General features: G+C 33.1%; 1 protein-coding gene across 6 annotated transcripts in view; it reads right to left on the bottom strand.

The window, feature by feature from the left end:
* LOC139766419 (rho GTPase-activating protein 21-A-like) overlaps window positions 1-21,973 on the bottom strand; it is an 842,055-nt gene that overhangs the window by 86,794 nt on the left and 733,288 nt on the right. For all 6 annotated transcript variants that reach the window (XM_071695368.1, XM_071695121.1, XM_071695281.1 and 3 more), the window contains one exon: window positions 19,093-19,198. In XM_071695368.1, the coding sequence (XP_071551469.1) occupies window positions 19,093-19,198 (106 nt within the window). The remainder of the gene's footprint in view (window positions 1-19,092; window positions 19,199-21,973) is intronic.

Genomic DNA, 21,973 nt, shown 5'->3' with positions numbered 1-21,973 from the left:
CTCTAAATACTTAAATACCATATAAAATAACATCTATACACAGATTTTCATTAAAATCTGAGGAAGTTTAAAATCTGAGCAAAAAAAAAAAGATTTTCTTGAAATTTTCATCACAGATACTTTTATGTATGCTGAATACGAATCTTTGGTCAAAATCTAAAAATTCGTATTACTACTCGAGTAATTAGCATTTAAATTTTATCATAATTAGTGCAGGTGCTAATTAAATGATTAACATTATGAATTGCACTGTTTTGACACGAAATACTTAAATACTATATAAAATAACATCTATACACAGATTTTCATTAAAATCCGAGGAAGTCGAAAATCTGAGCAAAAAAAAATGCAAGGCTATAGCCTAGGATTTTTCTTGATTTTTTGAAAAAATAGATTTTCTTGCAATTTTCAACACGCATATGTTTATGTATGCTGAATACGAATCTTTGGTCATAATCTAAAAATTCTTATAATTAGTCGAGTAACTGGCATTTAAATTTTATCATTAGTGCATTATCATAACTAGTGCAGGTGCTAATATTATGAATTACAGTGTTTTGACTCTAAATACTTAAATACCATATAAAATAACAACTATACACAGATTTTCATTAAAATCTAAGGAAGTTGAAAATCTGAGCAAAAAAAATGCTCGGATTTTTCTTGATTTTTTTGAAAAAATAGATTTTCTTGAAATTTTCAGCATGGATATTTTCATGTATGCTGAATACGATTCTTTGGTGAAAATCTAAAAATTCTTATAATTTGTCGAGTAATTAGCATTTAAATTTTATAATTAGTGCAGGTGCTAATTAAATGGTTAATATTATGAATTACAGTCTTTTGACTCCAAATACTTAAATACCATATAAAATAACATCTATGAACAGATTTTCATTAAAATCTGAGGAACTTGAAAATCTGAGCAAAAAAAATACAAGGATATTTTTCGATTTTTTTTTTTTGGAAAATAGATTTTCTTGAAATTTTCATCACAGAAACTTTTATGCATGCTGAATACGAATCTTTAGTCAAAATAAAAGAAATTCGTATAATTACTCGAGTAATTAGCATTTAAATTTATGATAATTAGTGCAGGTGCTAATTAAGCGGTAAATATCATGAATTACAGTCTTTTGACTCCAAATACTTAAATACCATATAAAATAACATAAATGCACAGATTTTCATTAAAATCTGAGGGTGTTGAAAATCCGAGCAAAAAATATACAAGGCTATTTTTTTGGAAAATAGATTTTCTTGAAATTTACATCACAGATACTTTTATGTATGCTGAATACGAATCTTTGGTCAAAATCTAAAAATTCGTATAATTACTTGAGTAATTAGCATTTAAATCTTATCATTAGTGCACGTGCTAATTAAAAGGTTAAATTATGAATTACAGTGTTTTGACACGAAATACTTAAATACTATACAAAATAGTATCTATACACAGATTTTCATTAAAATCTGAGCAAAAAAAAAAAAAAAATGCAAGGCCTTGGATTTTTCTGGATTTTTTGAAAAAATAGATTTTCTTGAAATTTTCAACATGTATATGTTTATGTATGCTGAATACGAATCTTTGGTCAAAATCTAAACATTCTTATAATTAATCGAGTAATTGGCATTTAAATTTTATCATAATTAGTGCATTATCATAACTAGTGCAGGTGCTAATTAAATGGTTAATATTACGAATTACAGTGTTTTGACTCTAAATACTTAAATACCATATAAAATAACATCTATACACAGATTTTATTAAAATCTGAGGAAGTTGAAAATCTGAGCAAAAAAAATGCAAGGATTTTAGATTTAGATTTTCATTAAAATCTGAGGAAGTTGAAAATCTGAGCAAAAAAAAAATACCTTGGATATTTTTCGATTTTTTTTGGAAAATAGATTTTCTTGAAATTTTCATCACAGATACTTTTATCTATGCTGAATACGAATCTTTGGTGACAATAAAAGAAATTTTATGATAATTAGTGCAGGTGCTAATTAAGCGGTTAATATCATGAATTACAGTCTTTTGACTCCAAATACTTAAATACCATATAAAATAACATAAATGCACAGATTTTCATTAAAATCTGAGGGAGTTGAAAATCTGAGCAAAAAATATAGAAGGCTATTTTTTTCGAAAATAGATTTTCTTGAAATTTTCATCACAGATACTTTTATGTTTGCTGAATACGAATCTTTGGACAAAATCTAAAAATTCGTATAATTACTCGAGTAATTAGCATTTAAATCTAATCATTAGTGCATGTGCTAATTAAATGGTTAACATTATGAATTACAGTGTTTTGACACGAAATACTTAAATACTATATGAAATAACATCTATACACAGATTTTCATTAAAATCCGAGGAAGTCGAAAATCTGAGCAAAAAAAATGCAAGGCCTAGGATTTTTCTGGATTTTTTGAAAAAATAGATTTTCTTGAAATTTTCGACATGTATATGTTTATGTATGCTAAATACGAATCTTTGGTCAAAATCTAAACATTCTTATAATTAATCGAGTAATTGGCATTTAAATTTTATCATAATTAGTGCATTATCATAACTAGTGCAGGTGCTAATTAAAGGGTTAATATTATGAATTACAGTGTTTTGACTCTAAATACTTAAATACCATATAAAATAACATCTATACACAGATTTTCATTAAAATCTGAGGAAGTTGAAAATCTAAGCAAAAAAAATGCAAGGCTATAGCCTTGGATTTTTCTTGATTTTTTTGAAAAAATAGATTTTCTTGAAATTTTCAGCATGGATATTTTCATGTATGCTGAATACGATTCTTTGGTCAAAATCTAAAAATTCTTATAATTAGTCGAGTAATTAGCATTTAAATTTTATAATTAGTGCAGGTGCTAATTAAACGGTTAATATTATGAATTACAGTCTTTTGACTCCAAATACTTAAATACCATATAAAATAACATCTATGCACAGATTTTCATTAAAATCTGAGGAAGTTGAAAATCTGAGCAAAAAAAAAAAAAAAAAAAATGCAAGGATATTTTTCGATTTTTTTTTGGAAAAGTTTTTCTTGAAATTTTCATCACAGATACTTTTATGTATGCTGAATACGAATCTTTGGTCAAAATAAAAAAAATCGTAGAATTACTCGAGTAATTAGCATTTAAATTTTATAATTAGTGCAGGTGCTAATTAAACGGTTAATATCATGAATTACGGTCTTTTGACTCCAAATACTTAAATACCATAGAAAATAACATAAATGCACAGATTTTCATTAAAATCTGAGGGTATTGAAAATCTGAGCAAAAAAAATACAAGGATATTTTTCGATTTTTTTTTGGAAAATAGATTTTCTTGAAATTTTCATCACAGATACTTTTATGCATGCTGAATACGAATCTTTGGTCAAAATAAAAGAAATTCGTATAATTACTCGATTAATTAGCATTTAAATTTTGATTAGTGCAGGTGCTAATTAAGCGGTTAATATCATGAATTACAGTCTTTTGACTCCAAATACTTAAATACCATATAAAATAACATAAATGCACAGATTTTCATTAAAATCTGAGGGTGTTGAAAATCTGAGCAAAAAATATACAAGGCTATTTTTTTGGAAAATAGATTTTCTTGAAATTTTCATCACAGATACTTTTATGTATGCTGAATACGAATCTTTGGTCAAAATCTAAAAATTCGTATAATTACTCGAGTAATTAGCATTTAAATATTATCATTACTGCAGGTGCTAATTAAATGGTTAACATTATGAATTACAGTGTTTTGACACGAAATACTTAAATACTATATAAAATGACATCTATACACAGATTTTCATTAAAATCTGAGGAAGTCGAAAATCTGAGCAAAAAAAAAAAAAAATGCAAGGCCTAGGATTTTTCTGGATTTTTTGAAAAAATAGATTTTCTCTAAATTTTAACATGTATATGTTTATGTATGCTGAATACGAATCTTTGGTCAAAATCTAAACATTCTTATAATTAATAGAGTAATTGGCATTTAAATTTTATCATAATTAGTGCATTATCATAACTAGTGCAGGTGCTAATTAAATGGTTAATATTATGAATTACAGTGTTTTGACTCTAAATACTTAAATACCATATAAAATAACATCTATACACAGATTTTCATTAAAATCTGAGGAAGTTGAAAATCTGAGCAAAAAAAATGCAAGGCTATAGCCTTGGATTTTTCTTGATTTTTTTGAAAAAATAGATTTTCTTGAAATTTTCAGCATGGATATTTTCATGTATGCTGAATACGATTCTTTGGTCAAAATCTAAAAATTCTTATAATTAGTCGAGTAATTAGCATTTAAATTTTATAATTAGTGCAGGTGCTAATTAAACGGTTAATATTATGAATTACAGTCTTTTGACTCCAAATACTTAAATACCATATAAAATAACATCTATGCACAGATTTTCATTAAAATCTGAGGAAGTTGAAAATCTGAGCAAAAAAAATGCCTTGGATATTTTTCGATTTTTTTTGGAAAATAGATTTTCTTGAAATTTTCATCACAGATACTTTTATGTATGCTGAATACGAATCTTTGGTCAAAATAAAAAAATTCGTATAATTACTCGAGTAATTAGCATTTAAATTTTATGATAATTAGTGCAGGTGCTAATTAAACGGTTAGTATCATGAATTACAGTCTTTTGACTCCAAATACTTAAATACCATATAAAATAACATAAATGCACAGATTTTCATTAAAATCTAAGGGTATTGAAAATCTGAGCAAAAAAAAAAAAAAAAAATATAAGGATATTTTTCGATTTTTTTTCGGAAAATAGATTTTCTTGAAATTTTCATCAGAGATACTTTTATGCATGCTGAATACGAATCTTTGGTTAAAATAAAAGAACTTCGTATAATTATTCGAGTAATTAGCATTTAAATTTCATAATTAGTGCAGGTGCTAATTAAGAGCTTAATATCATGAATTACAGTCTTTTGACTCCAAATACTTAAATACCATATAAACTAACATAAATGCACAGATTTTCATTAAAATCTGAGGGTGTTGAAAATCAGAACACAAAATATACAAGGCTATTTTTTTGGAAAATACATTTTCTTGAAATTTTCATCACAGATACTTTTATGCATGCTTAATACGAATCTTTGGTCAAAATAAAAGAAATTCGTATAATTACTCGATTAATTAGCATTTAAATTTTGATTAGTGCAGATGCTAATTAAGCGGTTAATATCATGAATTACAGTCTTTTGACACGAAATGCTTAAATACTATATAAAATGACATCTATACACAGATTTTCATTAAAATCTGAGGAAGTCGAAAATCTGAGCAAAAAAAAAAAAAAAAAAAATGCAAGGCCTAGGATTTTTCTGGATTTTTTGAAAAAATAGATTTTCTCTAAATTTTAACATGTATATGTTTACGTATGCTGAATACGAATCTTTGGTCAAAATCTAAACATTCTTATAATTAATCGAGTAATTGGCATTTAAATTTTATCATAATTAGTGCATTATCATAAATAGCGCAGGTGCTAATTAAATGGTTAATATTATGAATTACAGTGTTTTGACTCTAAATACTTAAATACCATATAAAATAACATCTATACACAGATTTTCATTAAAATCTAAGGAAGTTGAAAATCTGAGCAAAAAAAATGCAAGGCTATAGCCTTGGATTTTTCTTGATTTTTTGAAAAAATAGATTTTCTTGAAATTTTCAGCATGGATATTTTCATGTATGCTGAATACGATTCTTTGGTCAAAATCTAAAAATTCTTATAATTAGTCGAGTAATTAGCATTTACATTTTATAATTAGTGCAGGTGCTAATTAAACGGTTAATATTAGGAATTACAGTCTTTTGACTCCAAATACTTAAATACCATATAAAATAACATCTATGCACAGATTATCATTAAAATCTGAGGAAGTTGAAAATCTGAGGAAAAAAATATGCCTTGGATATTTTTCGATTTTTTTTGGAAAATAGATTTTCTTTAAATTTTCATCACAGATACTTTTATGTATGCTGAATACGAATCTTTGGTCAAAATAAAAAAAAATCGTAGAATTACTCGAGTAATTAGCATTTAAATTTTATGATAATTAGTGCAGGTGCTAATTAAACGGTTAATATCATGAATTACAGTCTTTTGACTCCAAATACTTAAATACCATAGAAAAAACATAAATGCACAGTTTTTCATTAAAATCTGAGGGTATTGAAAATCTGAGCAAAAAAAATACAAGGATATTTTTCGATTTTATTTTGGAAAATAGATTTTCTTGAAATTTTCATCACAGATACTTTTATACATGCTGAATACGAATCTTTGGTCAAAATAAAAGAAATTCGTATAATTACTCGAGTAATTAGCATTTAAATTTTATGATAATCAGTGCAGGTGCTAATCAAGCGGTTAATATCATGAATTACAGTCTTTTGACTCCAAATACTTAAATACCCTATAAAATTACATAAATGCACAGATTTTCATTAAAATCTGAGGGTGTTGAAAATCTGAGTAAAAAATGTACAAGGCTATTTTTTTGGAAAATAGATTTTCTTGAAATTTTCATCACAGATACTTTTATGTATGCTGAATACGAATCTTTGGTCAAAATCTAAAAATTCGTATAATTACTCGAGTAATTAGCATTTAAATCTAATCATTAGTGCAGGTGCTAATTAAATGGTTAACATTATGAATTACAGTGTTTTGACACGAAATACTTAAATACTATATAAAATAACATCTATACACAGATTTTCATTAAAATCTGAGGAAGTCGAAAATCTGAGCAAAAAAAAAAAAAAAAAAAAGAAATGAAAGGCCTAGAATTTTTCTTGATTTTTTGAAAAAATAGATTTTCTTGAAATTTTCAACATGTATATGTTTATGTATGCTGAATACGAATCTTTGGTCAAAATCTAAACATTCTTATAATTAATCGAGTAATTGGCATTTAAATTTTATCATAATTAGTGCATAATCATAACTAGTGCAGGTGCTAATTAAAGGGTTAATATTATGAATTACAGTGTTTTGACTCTAAATACTTAAATACCATATAAAATAATATCTATACACAGATTTTCATTAAAATCTGAGGAAGTTGAAAATCTGAGCAAAAAAAATGCAAGGGTATAGCCTTGGATTTTCTTGATTTTTTTGAAAAAATAGATTTTCTTGAAATTTTCAGCATGGATATTTTTATGTATGCTGAATACGATTCTTTGGTCAAAATCTAAAAATTCTTATAATTAGTCGAGGAATTAGCATTTAAATTTTATAATTAGTGCAGGTCCTAATTAAACGGATAATATTAGGAATTACAGTCTTTTGACTCCAAATACTTAAATACCATATAAAATAACATCTATGCACAGATTTTCATTAAAATCTGAGGAAGTTGAAAATCTGAGCAAAAAAAATGCAAGGCTATAGCCTTGGATACTTTTCGATTTTTTTTGGAAAATAGATTTTCTTTAAATCTTCATCACAGATACTTTTATGTAAGCTGAATACGAATCTTTGGTCAAAATAAAAAAAAATCGTATAATTACTCGAGTAATTAGCATTTAAATTTTATGATAATTAGTGCATGTGCTAATTAAACGGTTAGTATCATGAATTACAGTCTTTTGACCCCAAATACTTAAATACCATATAAAATAACATAAATGCACAGATTTTCATTAAAATCTGAGGGTATTGAAAATCTGAGAAAAAAAAAAAAAATATAAGGATATTTTTCGATTTTTTTTTGGAAAATATTTTCTTGAAATTTTCATCACAGATACTTTTATGCATGCTGAATACGAATCTGGTTAAAATAAAAGAACTTCGTATAATTACTCGAGTAATTAGCATTTAAATTTTATCATAATTAGTGCAGGTGGTAATTAAGCGTTTAATATCATGAATTACAGTCTTTTGACTCCAAATACTTAAATACCATATAAAATAACATAAATGCACAGATTTTCATTAAAATCTGAGGGTGTTGAAAATATGAGCACAAAATATACAAGGCTATTTTTTTTGGAAAATAGATTTTCTTCAAATTTTCATCACAGATACTTTTATGCATGCTGAATACGAATCTTTGGTCAAAATCTAAAAATTCTTATAATTAGTCGAGTAATCAGCATTTAAATTTATAATTAGTGCAGGTGCTAATTAAACGGTTAATATTATGAATTACAGTCTTTTGCACTCTAAATACTTAAATACCATATAAAATAACATCTACACACAGATTTTCATTAAAGTCTGAGGAAGTTGAAAATCTGAGCAAAAAAATACAAGGCTATAGCCTAGGATTTTTCTTGATTTTTTTTGAAAAAATAGATTTTCTTGAAATTTTCATAACAGATACTTTTATGTATGCTGAATACAAATCTTTGGTCAAAATCTAAAAAATAGTATAATTACTCGAGTAATTAGCATTTACGTTTCTGATAATTATTCCAGCTGCTAATTAAACGGTTAATATTATGAATTACAGTCATTTGACACCAAATACTTAAATACTACATAAAATAACATCAATGCAAAGATTTTCATTAAAATCTGAGGAAGTTGAAAATCTAAGCAAAAAAAATACATTGCATATTTTTTTTTTTTTTTTGAAAATAGATTTTCTTGAAATTTTCATCACATACTTTTATGTCTGCTGAATACGAATCTTTGGTCAAAATCTAAACATTCTGATAATTATTCGAGTAATTAGCATTGAAATTTTATCATAATTAGTGCAGGTACTAATTAAATGGTTAATATTATGAATTACAGTGTTTTGGCACGAAATACTTAAATACAATATAAAATAACATCTATACACAGATTTTCATTAAAATCTGAGGAAGTCGAAAATTTGAGCAAAAAAAATGCAAGGTTATAGCCTAGGATTTTTCTCGATTTTTTTTGAAAAAAATAGATTTTCTTGAAATTTTCAGCATGTATATGTTTATATATGCTGAATACGAATCTTTGGTCAAAATCTAAAAGTTCTTATAATTAGTCGAGTAATTGGCATTTAAATTTTATAATTAGTGCAGGTGCTAATTGAATGGTTCACATTATAAATTACAAAGTTTTGACACGAAATACTTAAATACCATATAAAATAACATCTATACACAGATTTTCATTAAAATCTGAGGAAGTGGAAAATTTGAGGAAAAATTTTTTTGGAAAAAATAGATTTTCTTGAAATTTTCAGCATGGATATTCTTATGTATGTTGAATACGATTCTTTGGTCAAAATCTAAAAATTCTTATAATTAGTTGAGTAATCAGCATTTAAATTTTATAATTAGTGCAGGTGCTAATTAAACGGTTAATATTATGAATTACAGTCTTTTCACTCGAAATACTTAAATACCATATAAAATAACATCTACACACAGATTTTCATTAAAGTCTGAGGAAGTTGAAAATCTGAGCAAAAAAATACAAGGCTATATAGCCTAGGATTTTTCTTGATTTTTTTTGAAAAAATACATTTTCTTGATATTTTCATAACAGATACTTTTATGTATGCTGAATACAAATCTTTGGTCAAAATCTAAAAATTAGTATAATTACTCGAGTAATTAGCATTTACGTATTCTCATAATTATTCCAGCTGCTAATTAAACGGTTAATATTATGAATTACAGTCATTTGACACCAAATACTTAAATACTACATAAAATAACATCTATACATAGATTTTCATTACAATTTGAGGAAGTTGAAAATATGAACAAAAAAAAAAAAAAAGCCTTGGCTTTTTCTTGATTTTTTTTGAAAGCCTAGATTTTCTTCAAATATTCAGCATAGATACTTTTATGTATGCTGAATACGAATCTCTGATCAAAATCGAAAAATTTGCAAAATTACTCGAATAATGTGCATTTAAATTTTATCAGAATTAGTGCAGGTGCTAATCAAACGGTTAGTATTATGAATTACCGTCATTTGATTCCGAATACTTAAATACCATATAAAATAACATCTATACACAGATTTTCATTAAAATCTGAGGAAGTTAAAAATCTGAGCAAAAAAAAATGCAAGGCAAATGCCTTGGATTTTTCTTGATTTTTTTGAAAAAATAGATTTTCATGAAATTTTCAGAAGATACTTTTATGAATGCTGAATACGACGCTTTGGTCAAAATCTAAAAATTCGTATAATTACTAGAGTAATTAGCATTTAAATTTTATCAAATTAGTGCAGGTGGTAATTAAATGGTTAATATTATGAATTACAGTGTTTTGACACGAAATACTTAAATACCATATAAAACAACATCTATACACAGATTTTCATTAAAATCTGATTAAGTCGAAAATCTGAGCAAAAAAAAAAAAAAAAATGCAAGGCCTTAGATTTTTTTTATTTTTTTGAAAAAATATTTTTATGAAATTTTCAGCATAGATACTTTTATGAATGCTGAAGACGATTCTCTGGTCAAAATCTAAAAATTCTTATAATTAGTCGAGTAAAAAGCATTTAAAATTTATGATAATTAGTGCAGGTGCTAAGTAAACGGTTAATATCATGAATTACAGTCTTTTGACTCCAAATACTTAAATACCATATAAAATAACATCTATCCACAGATTTTCATTAAAATCTGAGGAAGTTGAAATTTGAGCAAAGAAAATGCAAGGCTTTTTCTTGATTTTTTTTTGAAATAGATTTTCTTGAAATTTTCAGCAGGGATATTTTTATGTATGCTGAATTCGATTCTTTGGTCAAAGTCTAAAAATTCTTATAATCAGTCGAGTAATTAGCATTTAAACTTTATCATAATTAGTGCAGGTGCAAATTAAACGGTTAATATTATGAATTACAGTCATTTGATACTAAATACTTAAATACCATATAAAATACCATCTATACACAGATTTTCATTAAAATTGAGTAAAGAAAAAATCCTTGGATTTTTTTTAAATTTCTTTTTTGAAAAAATATATTTTCTTGAAAATTTCAGCATAGATATTTTTATATATGCTGAATACGAATCTTTGGTCAAAATCTAAAAAGTCTTATAATCAGTCGAGTAATTAGCATTTTAATTTTATCATAATTAGTCCAAGTGCAAATTAAACGGTTAATATTATGAATTACAGTCATTTGACACCAAATGCCTTGGATGTTTCTTGATTTTTTAAAAAATATTTTCTTGAAATTTTTATCGTATATACTTTTATGTATGATGAATACGAATCTGTGGTCAAAATCTCAAAATTCGTATAATTAGTCGAGTAATTAGCATTTAAATTTTATCATAATTAGTGCAGGTGCTAATTAAATGGTTAATATTATGAATTACAGTGTTTTGACTCCAAATACTTAAATACCATATAAAATAACATCAATACACAGATTTTCATTAAAATCTGAGGAAGTTGAAAATCTGAGCAAAAAAAATACGAGGCCTTGGATTTTTCTTAGATTTTTTTGAAAAAATAGATTTTCTTGAAAATTTCAGCATTGATATTTTTATGTATGCTGAATACGAATCTTTGGTCAAAATCTAAAAATTCTTATATTTAGTCGAGTAATTAGCATTGAAATTTTATGATAATTAGTGCAGGTGCTAATTAAACGGTTAATATTATGAATTACAGTCTTTTGACTCCAAATACTTAAATAACATAAATACACAGATTTTCATGAAAATCTGAGGAAGTTGAAAATGTGAGCAAAAAAAATACAAGGCTATAGACTTGGATTATTTTTATAATTTTTTGAAAAAATAGAATTTCTTGTAATTTTCATCATAGATACTTTTATGTACATCTACAAATATATATATATAACAAGAAGCCTCTATAACCGTGTAACTGTGGGTAGTCTTGAGTGTTTTGTTAAGCACCCCTCTCAAAAACTAGCCTCCACAGAAGCGTATCTGTGGGTGAAAAAAAACAAACAAACCTTGAGAAGCATAAAAAATATCCTCCAGTTGGCCATCCCATTCTATCACTAAGTAATTATGGGATGGCAAGTAGAGTTTTCAATCCATCCCTCAAAGCTAAGTAAGATTATCATTATCCCTTTTTTTCAAGATCATACCCACGACACCGCCAAAAAGGGAAATAATAAAGACTAACACCAAAGGCATTACTAAAGGGTTTTACAAACTACCGGAACTTGTCTAGACGGACGACATGGCTCCTTCTGTAATACGAACCATCAGTTTCGACTTCCGAAAGTGTCACAGGAATGAGACGTGCGCTGTCACTAAAAAATGGCGACTTTTACAGTAAAGGAAACTCTTAAAGTCTACCTTGATTTCTTGGATACGTGGAAAGAGTTAATGGTCAGATTTTCCAAACATTTTGTGAACCTGATAATTCTCTTTTTATGTCCATTAGCATTTCTCAAGGGAGAAAATGTTTCCTCAGATATGATCGTCATGTTATGGAATTCTCCGTGGTGGCATACTGTCTCCCTCTCTGTTTATCGTTTATAAATGACGATTTAAAAATTGTCTTCAACAAAGGAACATGGGCTACTTTTACGTATGTATTTACCCACCCAGCCCTCTCCACCAGCCTTACGCGGCTGCTCTTCCATAAGTAATCGACAAGCGTCAGCCGTCTACAGTTGATAATATCAACGTTTTTTATAAGCAAAGTAATCTATATAGTAATCTAAAAGTCTACATTCAGTGTGTAAAACACTGAAGAGTAACGTTTCTCTTTATGAAACCTGCAGGCACGTCAGCTGGTGCAGCCTGTTTTGTGTACTCCTCTCGTCATCATGTCTTCAATAGGCTGAACACAGTAATCACCAGTGTGAGAAGTCCTGTTTCGTCGCCTCGAAATACTGCTTCAAAAAAAAAAAAAAAAAAAAAAAAAAAAAAAAAAAAAAAAAAAAGCCAGGCAACATACAACTCAAACCCGTAACACACGTCTTGAAACACACTGGTTGACACGTAGATGAAAACACGTGCAGGTACAGACCAGAGGTGGAGGAGGAGGAGGAAGGGGGGGGGGGGGGGTGGAGAAAGGCCAACATATCGAAGTCCTCCCCACGCTTTCCCATCTAGCGGCGACGGCGAGACAGACAAGAGAAAACGGAGAACGTGTTGGTTACAACCTACAGCTCAGAGCCGTGCTGCAAGGGGTGGGACGAACCTGAGCTGCTCTCGCCACTCGCTGTTACTAAAGTCTACGGCGCTCACACTGCCCGCCTTCCTCAATACCCCGGTGTGAGGTGCAGCACAACCACGCTGTTGTCAGGTTCCTCCGCCGGAGGTCAGTGACTAGCACAAGCCCTTGTCTTAAGACGGCCCCGTTCTCTATTCTCTTCAATGCACATGCAGACCCTAATGCACGCGCTTACACACACACACACACACACACACACACACAGTAGCACTTTTTATACTATAATATACTATGTTAAATTAATAAATCTTTTGTAAAATGTTCTACATCACGGGGAAAACCTTATAATAGTAAAAGAGAGAAGAAAATAGATTATTCTTCTATATAAGAAGGCATTTATGGATACACACACACAAAAAATCATAATGTATGGAAATTACTGGAGCTGAAATAGACACCAAGTGGCAGATGTTACTGTAATACGAAGGTCTGATCCGCGACCAAGACGAGAGCGACACTTGACCACGGAGGTGTTGACCTATGAGTACGACGCGACGGTGCGACCCTTACAAACGACGTATCGACCTTTTACCACGATGGTAAGGTACATACAGCCTAGGTAGTACTGGCCCATCCGACCGGGAAGGATCATAAGTCGTACAGCCGTCCTCTTGGGTCGTACCGTCGTCTTCCAAGGGTCGTGTCGTCAGTTCAAATGACTTCCGTCTTGCGAAGCAACGGCCGTCGTGAATCATTCCCATTTAAGGGACGACAGAGCTGTGTATACATCCCATTTTCCGTGTTAACCGATTATTCCCTTTTTCTTTCACGGTTTTTTGTTTGCGCTACAACACCAATGGTCATACACGCTGGTCATGGGTTTTTGCAGTGTGTGTGTGTGTGTGTGTGTGTGTGTGTGTGTGTGTGTCACATCGGCATTCCCTCGTCCTTCAGAACCTCAGTGTGAAATTTCATCGTTCTGATCAAGCAACTGAGGAAGGTCGAGGGCTTCCCTCCCCAGAAACTTTACATCAACCGAGAGTTTGAGTAGACTGTGTGGTTCCATGGTATCTCCCATCCCGTTGCAACAACAACTACGAAATTTCCACCCGGTTAATGTGACTCCGAAATCACGGCATCACCCACCCTCGTTTTCCCGACTCGGGAATCTCGACTTCCTTATAATGTCCTATAAAAATCTCAACCTCATTAGAATGACTGAAAATCACGACCCCTCCATTAGAATCATCCCCAAATTCTGACCGCGTCAGAGACTCTCGAAGTGTGATAAACACTATAATTATCAAAGAGTGTGACAAACTGACCATAATCATCAAAGTGTGCGATAAACTGACTATGATTATCAAAGTATGTGGTGTTAGGCTGACCATGATTATCAGAGTATTTGATTGCCTGAATATGATTATCAGTGTGATAGCCTGACAATGATAATAATCGATTATCAAAGTGTGACAGCCTGACAATGATAATAATCAAAGTGTGTGGTAGCCTGACGATGATAATAATCGATTATCAGAGTGTGACAGCCTGACAATGATAATAATCGAAGTGTGTGGTAGCCTGACCATGATTATCAACGTGTTTGACAACCTAACCGCAGAAATATTCCCAATAATGGTCGAGTACTGGAGCTGTGAACTGTCAACAATAAAAACTTTGGAAAGAGACGAATGATTAATCTTAAGAAATAAATGAACAAAGTGCCATTATGATCTGAGCACAAATTCGTCAATGGTGAGTTAGGAGTAATCCTCTCACTCGTATTCTTCCATGTTTCGTCAATGGTGAGTTAGGAGTAATCCTCTCACTCGTATTCTTCCATGTTTCGTCAATGGTGAGTTAGGAGTAATCCTCTCACTCGTATTCTTCCACGTTTCGTCAATGGTGAGTTAGGAGTAATCCTCTCACTCGTATTCTTCCATGTCAACACATGGAAGATTAATACGGCACGATCCTGATCTCTGATCCTATCGCCAAATTCTGCAGTTTACTGAATTAACAATCAGATGGGCAGCAGCAGTGACGCAGCCTAGCTATCGCAACGCACCTCCCTCACACTACAACACCTTAGCTTTGACAAGCAACCTCAATCTCTCCTTAATCTTACAAACGATCTACTATCTAGTAATCTACAGTATGCAGTCCCATTTTCACCTCAACCAGTAAAAAAGTTTAGTTTCACAGGATGTCCAGTAATAATAATAATGATAATAATAATCCAGTTTTCTTTACCGCAGCGCAAGTAACTGAAACACCATGTCAGCTTTGGGGACAAAATCTAATTTCAATCCAAAATGATACGCAATCCCTCCCGATGCATAAGCTTGAGTATGCAAGCACCCTGTGGGGCAGAAGCTGCAAGTGTCTCCTTTTAGGCCAGACTAAATTATTATACATTCAGCATATTCCTCTCCGGCAGCGGTGGCCGCCACTCCCCCTCACGACAGCCTGGGTGGACCAAACACGGCCACAGACATGAACAGTGTGTATGTGGTTAATCATGTCGTTTGCTTACCAAATAGAATACGTAGTCATTATCGACCAAATATGAAGATTGTGTGTGGGTATATATATATATATATATATATATATATATATATATATATATATATATATATATATATATATATATATATTCAAAGGCGCTTTAACACAGTCTCTCATAGAATACGAATGACAGAAAACGGTGTGTTACTGATGACTGAAGGCGGCTTCCATCGAAAACGTGCGCACACACACACACACACACACCACGCCTACACATGTATATCCACAGTATATAAACACATGCTTAATACACAAAATTAATGAAAAAACTAATAAAGATATGTAGATATAAAGTAGTACATATGTAAGACTTTAACTGAGTGTTTAAGTGACAGAAAGCTTGGAACATATGTTCGGAAAAATAAGATTTGTAGATATCTTAAAAGTACTATCTTAAACGTGGTATCGGTAGAAATAAGTGATACCTTTGTAAGAGATATCTGTAGATATCTTAAAAGTACTATCTTAAACGTGATATCGGTAGAAATAAGTGATACCTTTGTAAGAGATATCTGTAGATATCTTAAAAGTACTATCTTAAACGTGATATCGGTAGACATAAGTGATACCTTTGTAAGTGATAACTGTAGATATCTTAAAAGGCGATCACTTAAGCATTTATATGACTCATGACTGGGAACATATCAATACGGCACAAGAGAGCCAGACACGCTGAGACTATCAGAGCATCGGAGCACAGCAGTAAATAGAGAATTCAATACCATACAACTCTGAGAAAATATCTTGGCGGGTAAGCTGACGCACCTGCACCTGAATTTATCATTATGTATCAATCAGAACCGCAGTAAATAGAGAATCTAATACCATACAAATCGGAGAAAATATCTTGGCGGGTAAGCTGACGCACCTGCACCTGAATTTATCATTATGTATCAATCAGAAACGCAGTAAATAGAGAATCTAATACCATACAAATCTGAGAAAATATCTTTGTGGGTACGCTGACACACCTGCATCAGAATATATCATTAAGTAACAATCAGAAACTTTATCGTACATCAGTCTGCTAGTACGATGAAGGACGACGACGGTGGAGACCACCACAACACAGACATGTTGTGGAATACCACTGGCACTTAATATTCGTGACAATTGTCTCAAGAGCCACATAAATCTAAGTGCACCCTGACTGAATTCATGTTCCCCATTGATGGCGACTCCTGATTTTTGACATTTTCTTTCCTTTGATCGGGTCAATGTTTCCTAATTTCGTGTCGTCGACCAGGTTCCCCATTTACGGCGACTCCTGATTTTTGACATTTTCTTTCCTTTGATCGGGTCAATGTTTCCTAATTTCGTGTCGTCGGCCAATTTTGTGATTCTACTGGTGCCTCTCCTGTCTTTAGGTCGATGATGTAGATGATGAAAAGTATGGGTCCCAGGACTGCTGAGCCTTGTGGTATCCTGCTTGCTTCGTGAAGCGTCTCGAACGCTTCCACACCCTTTTGTTTCCATTCTAGGAGCCAACCCGCTGTCCACACGCAGAGTCGATCTCTTTTGCTGTGGGTTGCTTTGAAGGTCTCTCTTGAGTGTTCAGAACACAGTGAAAAAAAATATAATTGTTACCAATTGCTAGACAGACAAGCAAAAAGGGCCACAGGAGCAGTGGATGCATGTATGACATTAAAATTATCTTGGCAACTTGAACAATATTTCTTAATTCTGATGTTTCTCTCAGGCTTTCCGAAAGCCCAAAAGCATAAGGTCAGTGGGTATTTTGGAGTCGAAAGTATCGTATATATACATAAAGAATTCAATGAGACTCGATAACATCATCCCATATTTCGAAAACTATGATGCTTCTTCTCCTCGACTTTTGGAAATGCTTATATTCTCATAATTTCGACGCGACATGCAACCCATCTTTTTTAACCTCTAGTACGTGAGTCGGGGCAAATTGCATGATCTCTGACCTGACCCCTTAAGGGTCAGTCTAAGCCCAGGTCATCATACCCTACAGTTGTAACATCCTGTTCAAGGAGTCATGACGCACTGTATTCAAAATTTTCAAATAAACAAAATCACGTCCAGTACCAAGCGGGGTATACCAATAATCAAACAAATTTCACTACCATTTCATCACCTGCTCTAGGTTCCAGAAAAAAAAAATATATATGAAATGCATGATAGATAGGACTTTATCTATCAAGATCATGGCTCGCTCATAATTTTGTGCAAATGCAATCAACCTACGAAAACGATACGGCCTTTACGTGCAACATGCGCCATCTGTGTGATGGATGACCCAAGCGACAACCCAACATTAGAGGCAACTGCCCAACACGGGTTCCCACATCAGCCCGGTAGAAGGATGAAAACAAAACCTTTAAGTCGTCAGCTCCTTGTGAGTAAATGATTTTCTCCGCTCGTCATTCATTTGGTGTCTGATTATCATATACTTACAAACACACGCACGACGCAGCACGATGATCGCCGCCCATCCATACTACTGTCCAAAATAACAACAAACTAGTGTTTAGAATAATAAGCTCAGTCGAGGATTCTACACACCTACTTCGTTGATCGTCAAGTTGTAAGTTCAGTCAAGGTTTCTATACACCTACTTCTTCGATCGTCAAGTTGTAAGTTCAGTCAAGGTTTCTATACACCTACTTCGTTGATCGTCAAGTTGTAAGTTCAGTCAAGGTTTCTATACACCTACTTCGTTGATCGTCAAGTTGCAATAGTAAGTTCAATCAAGGCTTCTACACACCTACTTGGTTGATCAAGTTGCAGTGGTAAGTTCATCCATTGGTTCTACACACCTACTTCGTTGATCATTTGATCAAGTTGCAGTGGTAAGTTCATCCAAGGGTTCTACACACATACTTCGTTGATCATCAGGTTATATGGTAAGTTCAGTCAGGGGTTTTACACACCCACTTCGTTGATCATCAAGTTGTAGTAAGTTAGCCAAAGGTTCTACATACTTACTTCGTTGATCGTCAAGTTGCAGAGTTAAGTTTAGCCAGGAGCTCTACATACCTTCTTCGTTAATCATCAAGTTGTAGTAGTAGGTTTAGCCAGGGGCTCTACACACCTACTTCGTTGATCACCAAGTTGCAGCAGACAGTGTATGGTCTAAAAGGATGAACTGGAACACCGAGTTATGTTAAAGCCAACCTTGAGAACGATGTTCACTAAAAAACCTGCTTTCTAAAAACGCATGGGCACTATGACCACCGTAAAGTAAGAGAATCAGTTGGTGTTGCTACCTCTACACACGTTAAGATCACTGGAGAGTCACCTGGCAGCAGAGAGAGAGAGAGAGAGAGAGAGAGAGAGAGAGAGAGAGAGAGAGAGAGAGAGAGAGAGAGAGAGAGAGAGAGAGAGTGTCCAGTGCAGTCCAGGAGGTGGAAAGACTTACCTTCTGTCGTCGTTATCGGAGTCCAGGTCGGAGTCGGAGTACATGCGGTCCCCGGAGGTGGCCTTGAGGTACGACACCCGCCTCACCAGGCGCTCCCCGTCCTCCGCTGTGAACATAACAAAACACCTCCATTAGTATCTTCATTATTACTAACTCCTTTACAGAAAGACAAGCATTCTCAACACAATTCTTCATCCCGCAACAAAACACCGCTTCCTCAATATATATATATATATATATATATATATATATATATATATATATATATATATATATATATATATATATACACACACACACACACTATAAACAAACAACACTATTCCTCAACACAACAATATCCATTACTGTCTAACACAACACAAACATAAAATGAGTCTCCAAAATACAACACATTACGCAGGAGTCCCAAACACAACATGCCACACCCCACAACACACCACCACATAACACATTCCGCAAAACTCCCAAACACAACACTAACACCACATGTCACCCCTTAACACGGAGCATAATTACCATCCACATCATACGCTAGTTTTGTGAGTACATTTCTTTAATACAATGTATGTTATTTTCCTGTACACAGCCCACGACTTCCTCACTACACCACCACACAAGCCGTCCTGACATACACCGCACACCTCACACATGACAAACCTTCCTGACATAACCTGTACATGTGGCTATCTGCTACATACCAACACCAAACAACAAAGATCGGTAAGCAACCAGAGTTACACTTAAGATGACTGAGTTTATTATGTAAGTTTACAATCACAAAAGTTCGTAACGGTAATTCATCGGAAACTTCAAAATCGACTTTGTTGATGTTTCTCCCTCCTGGTGCTGCCAGACGTATGATTATGTTTTGGGGAGGGGTCACAAGGAATAGTCAGTTCAGGTCCAAAACATATGTTCTACAATCCTGTCTCCGTGTATACAGGTTAGGAACAAAACACATGTTCTACTAACCTGTCTCCATGTACACAGGTTGGGAATGTGCGATTCCATTACTGTACTATCCTCCAGCAGATAACATTTGTCACAGACCATTGGGTCTTCTGTTTACCGTCCTTCCCTGGTGCTATTACTGTCCCCCAGCGAGGAAACTCGTCACACGCCATCAGGTATTCTGTTATCGGTCCCCTCCCACGCACTCTCACGTAAACTATGCCAAAGAAACCAGCTGCCTCAGGAGTTGGGTGTTTGGTGGTCAAGGATCGCCACACACACACACACAGTCGTGGTACCACAAAGATCAACCGTAAAGTCTGCAGCGTCATCCCACTCCCATTACAAAGCGAGATCCCACAAGGTAGCGTCCTGTCACAAACACTATTAATGACCTGAGCAGCAAACATCGTCCCTCCGGCAGGGAAGAGGAACATGGACATCTATTGCGCACACGACGCCATGCAAACAGCATTCCAAACGACAACACTCCGCACGCATCATCTTTGTCGAAAGGTAAGCGTTAAGATTCGCAGGTATGAGATCAGACATGAAAAAAACAAACATACATCTGCGTTCCGATGTTAGTTATGACGAACGCTAATGCCATCGAGACAGCGATAACGAGATGGTAGACCAGATGGGTTACCCTCCCTCATTACTTTGAGATGGTAGGAAAGAAATCACGAGGAGTGGCAGTACCAGCTCTGGAAAGACTCAAACCTTGCTGCGCAGTGAGTAGGAAACTTTTACTGCAACACCTGAAGAGCAGCAACGTACTAAGCCGTACACACTAACATCACCAGGTGGAACAGCAAACCATGAAAACAAGACAAAAGCCAGTACAGGATAATCAGGTCCTGGGAGAAAATATTAGAATCTTTTAGACAAATCCATTCCATTTAATCAGTTCGTATGTGGCAGATGTTACATAAAAAACCATGGATTCCAGTAGGACTACAAATTTACCACGATAGAGCGAGGCAAGTACCTTCATCAGGAATCAATATAGTTCTATGTGAAGCATTAGCAACCTATGTTAAAACTTCCTTAAGTGAGGTAATTCATACTTCGTGTAAAAATATCTTTAATAAGAATACATGTCGTTTAAACGATCGAGAAAATAAATCTACAGAGTCCTAACCAAAAATGTAGATGTGATAATCCTGTCAGACACTCTCCAGAGAAATAAAAGCTATTATAGCAAGTATTTTATCTTCCCAATACTCAGATACTCCCCAGTCCCCACCCACGCTCTCCATACTGACTTACTCCCCATACTGGCTTACTCCTATGTCGGTTTCCCATACATGAGCTGCTGTACAATCCCCACACCCTCCCTATACTGAGTTATTCCCTAGTCATCCCCCATCCACCCGGCCTTCTCATACAGGGCTGATCCCCAGTCACTGTGATCCACCCGGCCTCCCCATACTAACCTTCTCCCCACCCACCTTATAATGAGCAACTCCCTAATCTCTAACCACTTCCCACCTACCTTGCCTCTCCATAATGAGCAATACGCTACTCCCCTCCCATCTACTACGTATTCAAAATTGCTATCTCTATCTCTAATAATGAAATATAATGATTTAGATTTCATCAGGTCAATACTGGGAAACAATCACAATCCGTTTTAAAACAAGAGTTCCTTTAACTAAGTTCCTAGTATACAGACAACACTTACGTAGGTGCCTTTTGCTTTACTTCAAATGCATCAATATATTCCATCCAACCTTCCGTCTCATGTGCTGCCAGCAAGCAGTCTACAGCACCTGTCAGAATGAAGACAGTTATATGTGGTGCTCCATTAGCGGGCGCTAACCGTCAGAAGACACCACCACACCCACTCATTCCGCGCGCGGGCAAAGAGGCTCTTAAAAAAATAATAATGTACCGTAGCGCCTGCCTTGTTTCAACGTACGGT

This window comes from Panulirus ornatus, chromosome 1 (assembly GCF_036320965.1).
Source record: "Panulirus ornatus isolate Po-2019 chromosome 1, ASM3632096v1, whole genome shotgun sequence".
NCBI lineage: Eukaryota > Metazoa > Arthropoda > Malacostraca > Decapoda > Palinuridae > Panulirus > Panulirus ornatus.
Note: the sequence above shows the minus strand (reverse complement) of the source record. Positions and strands in the feature narration are given on the sequence as shown.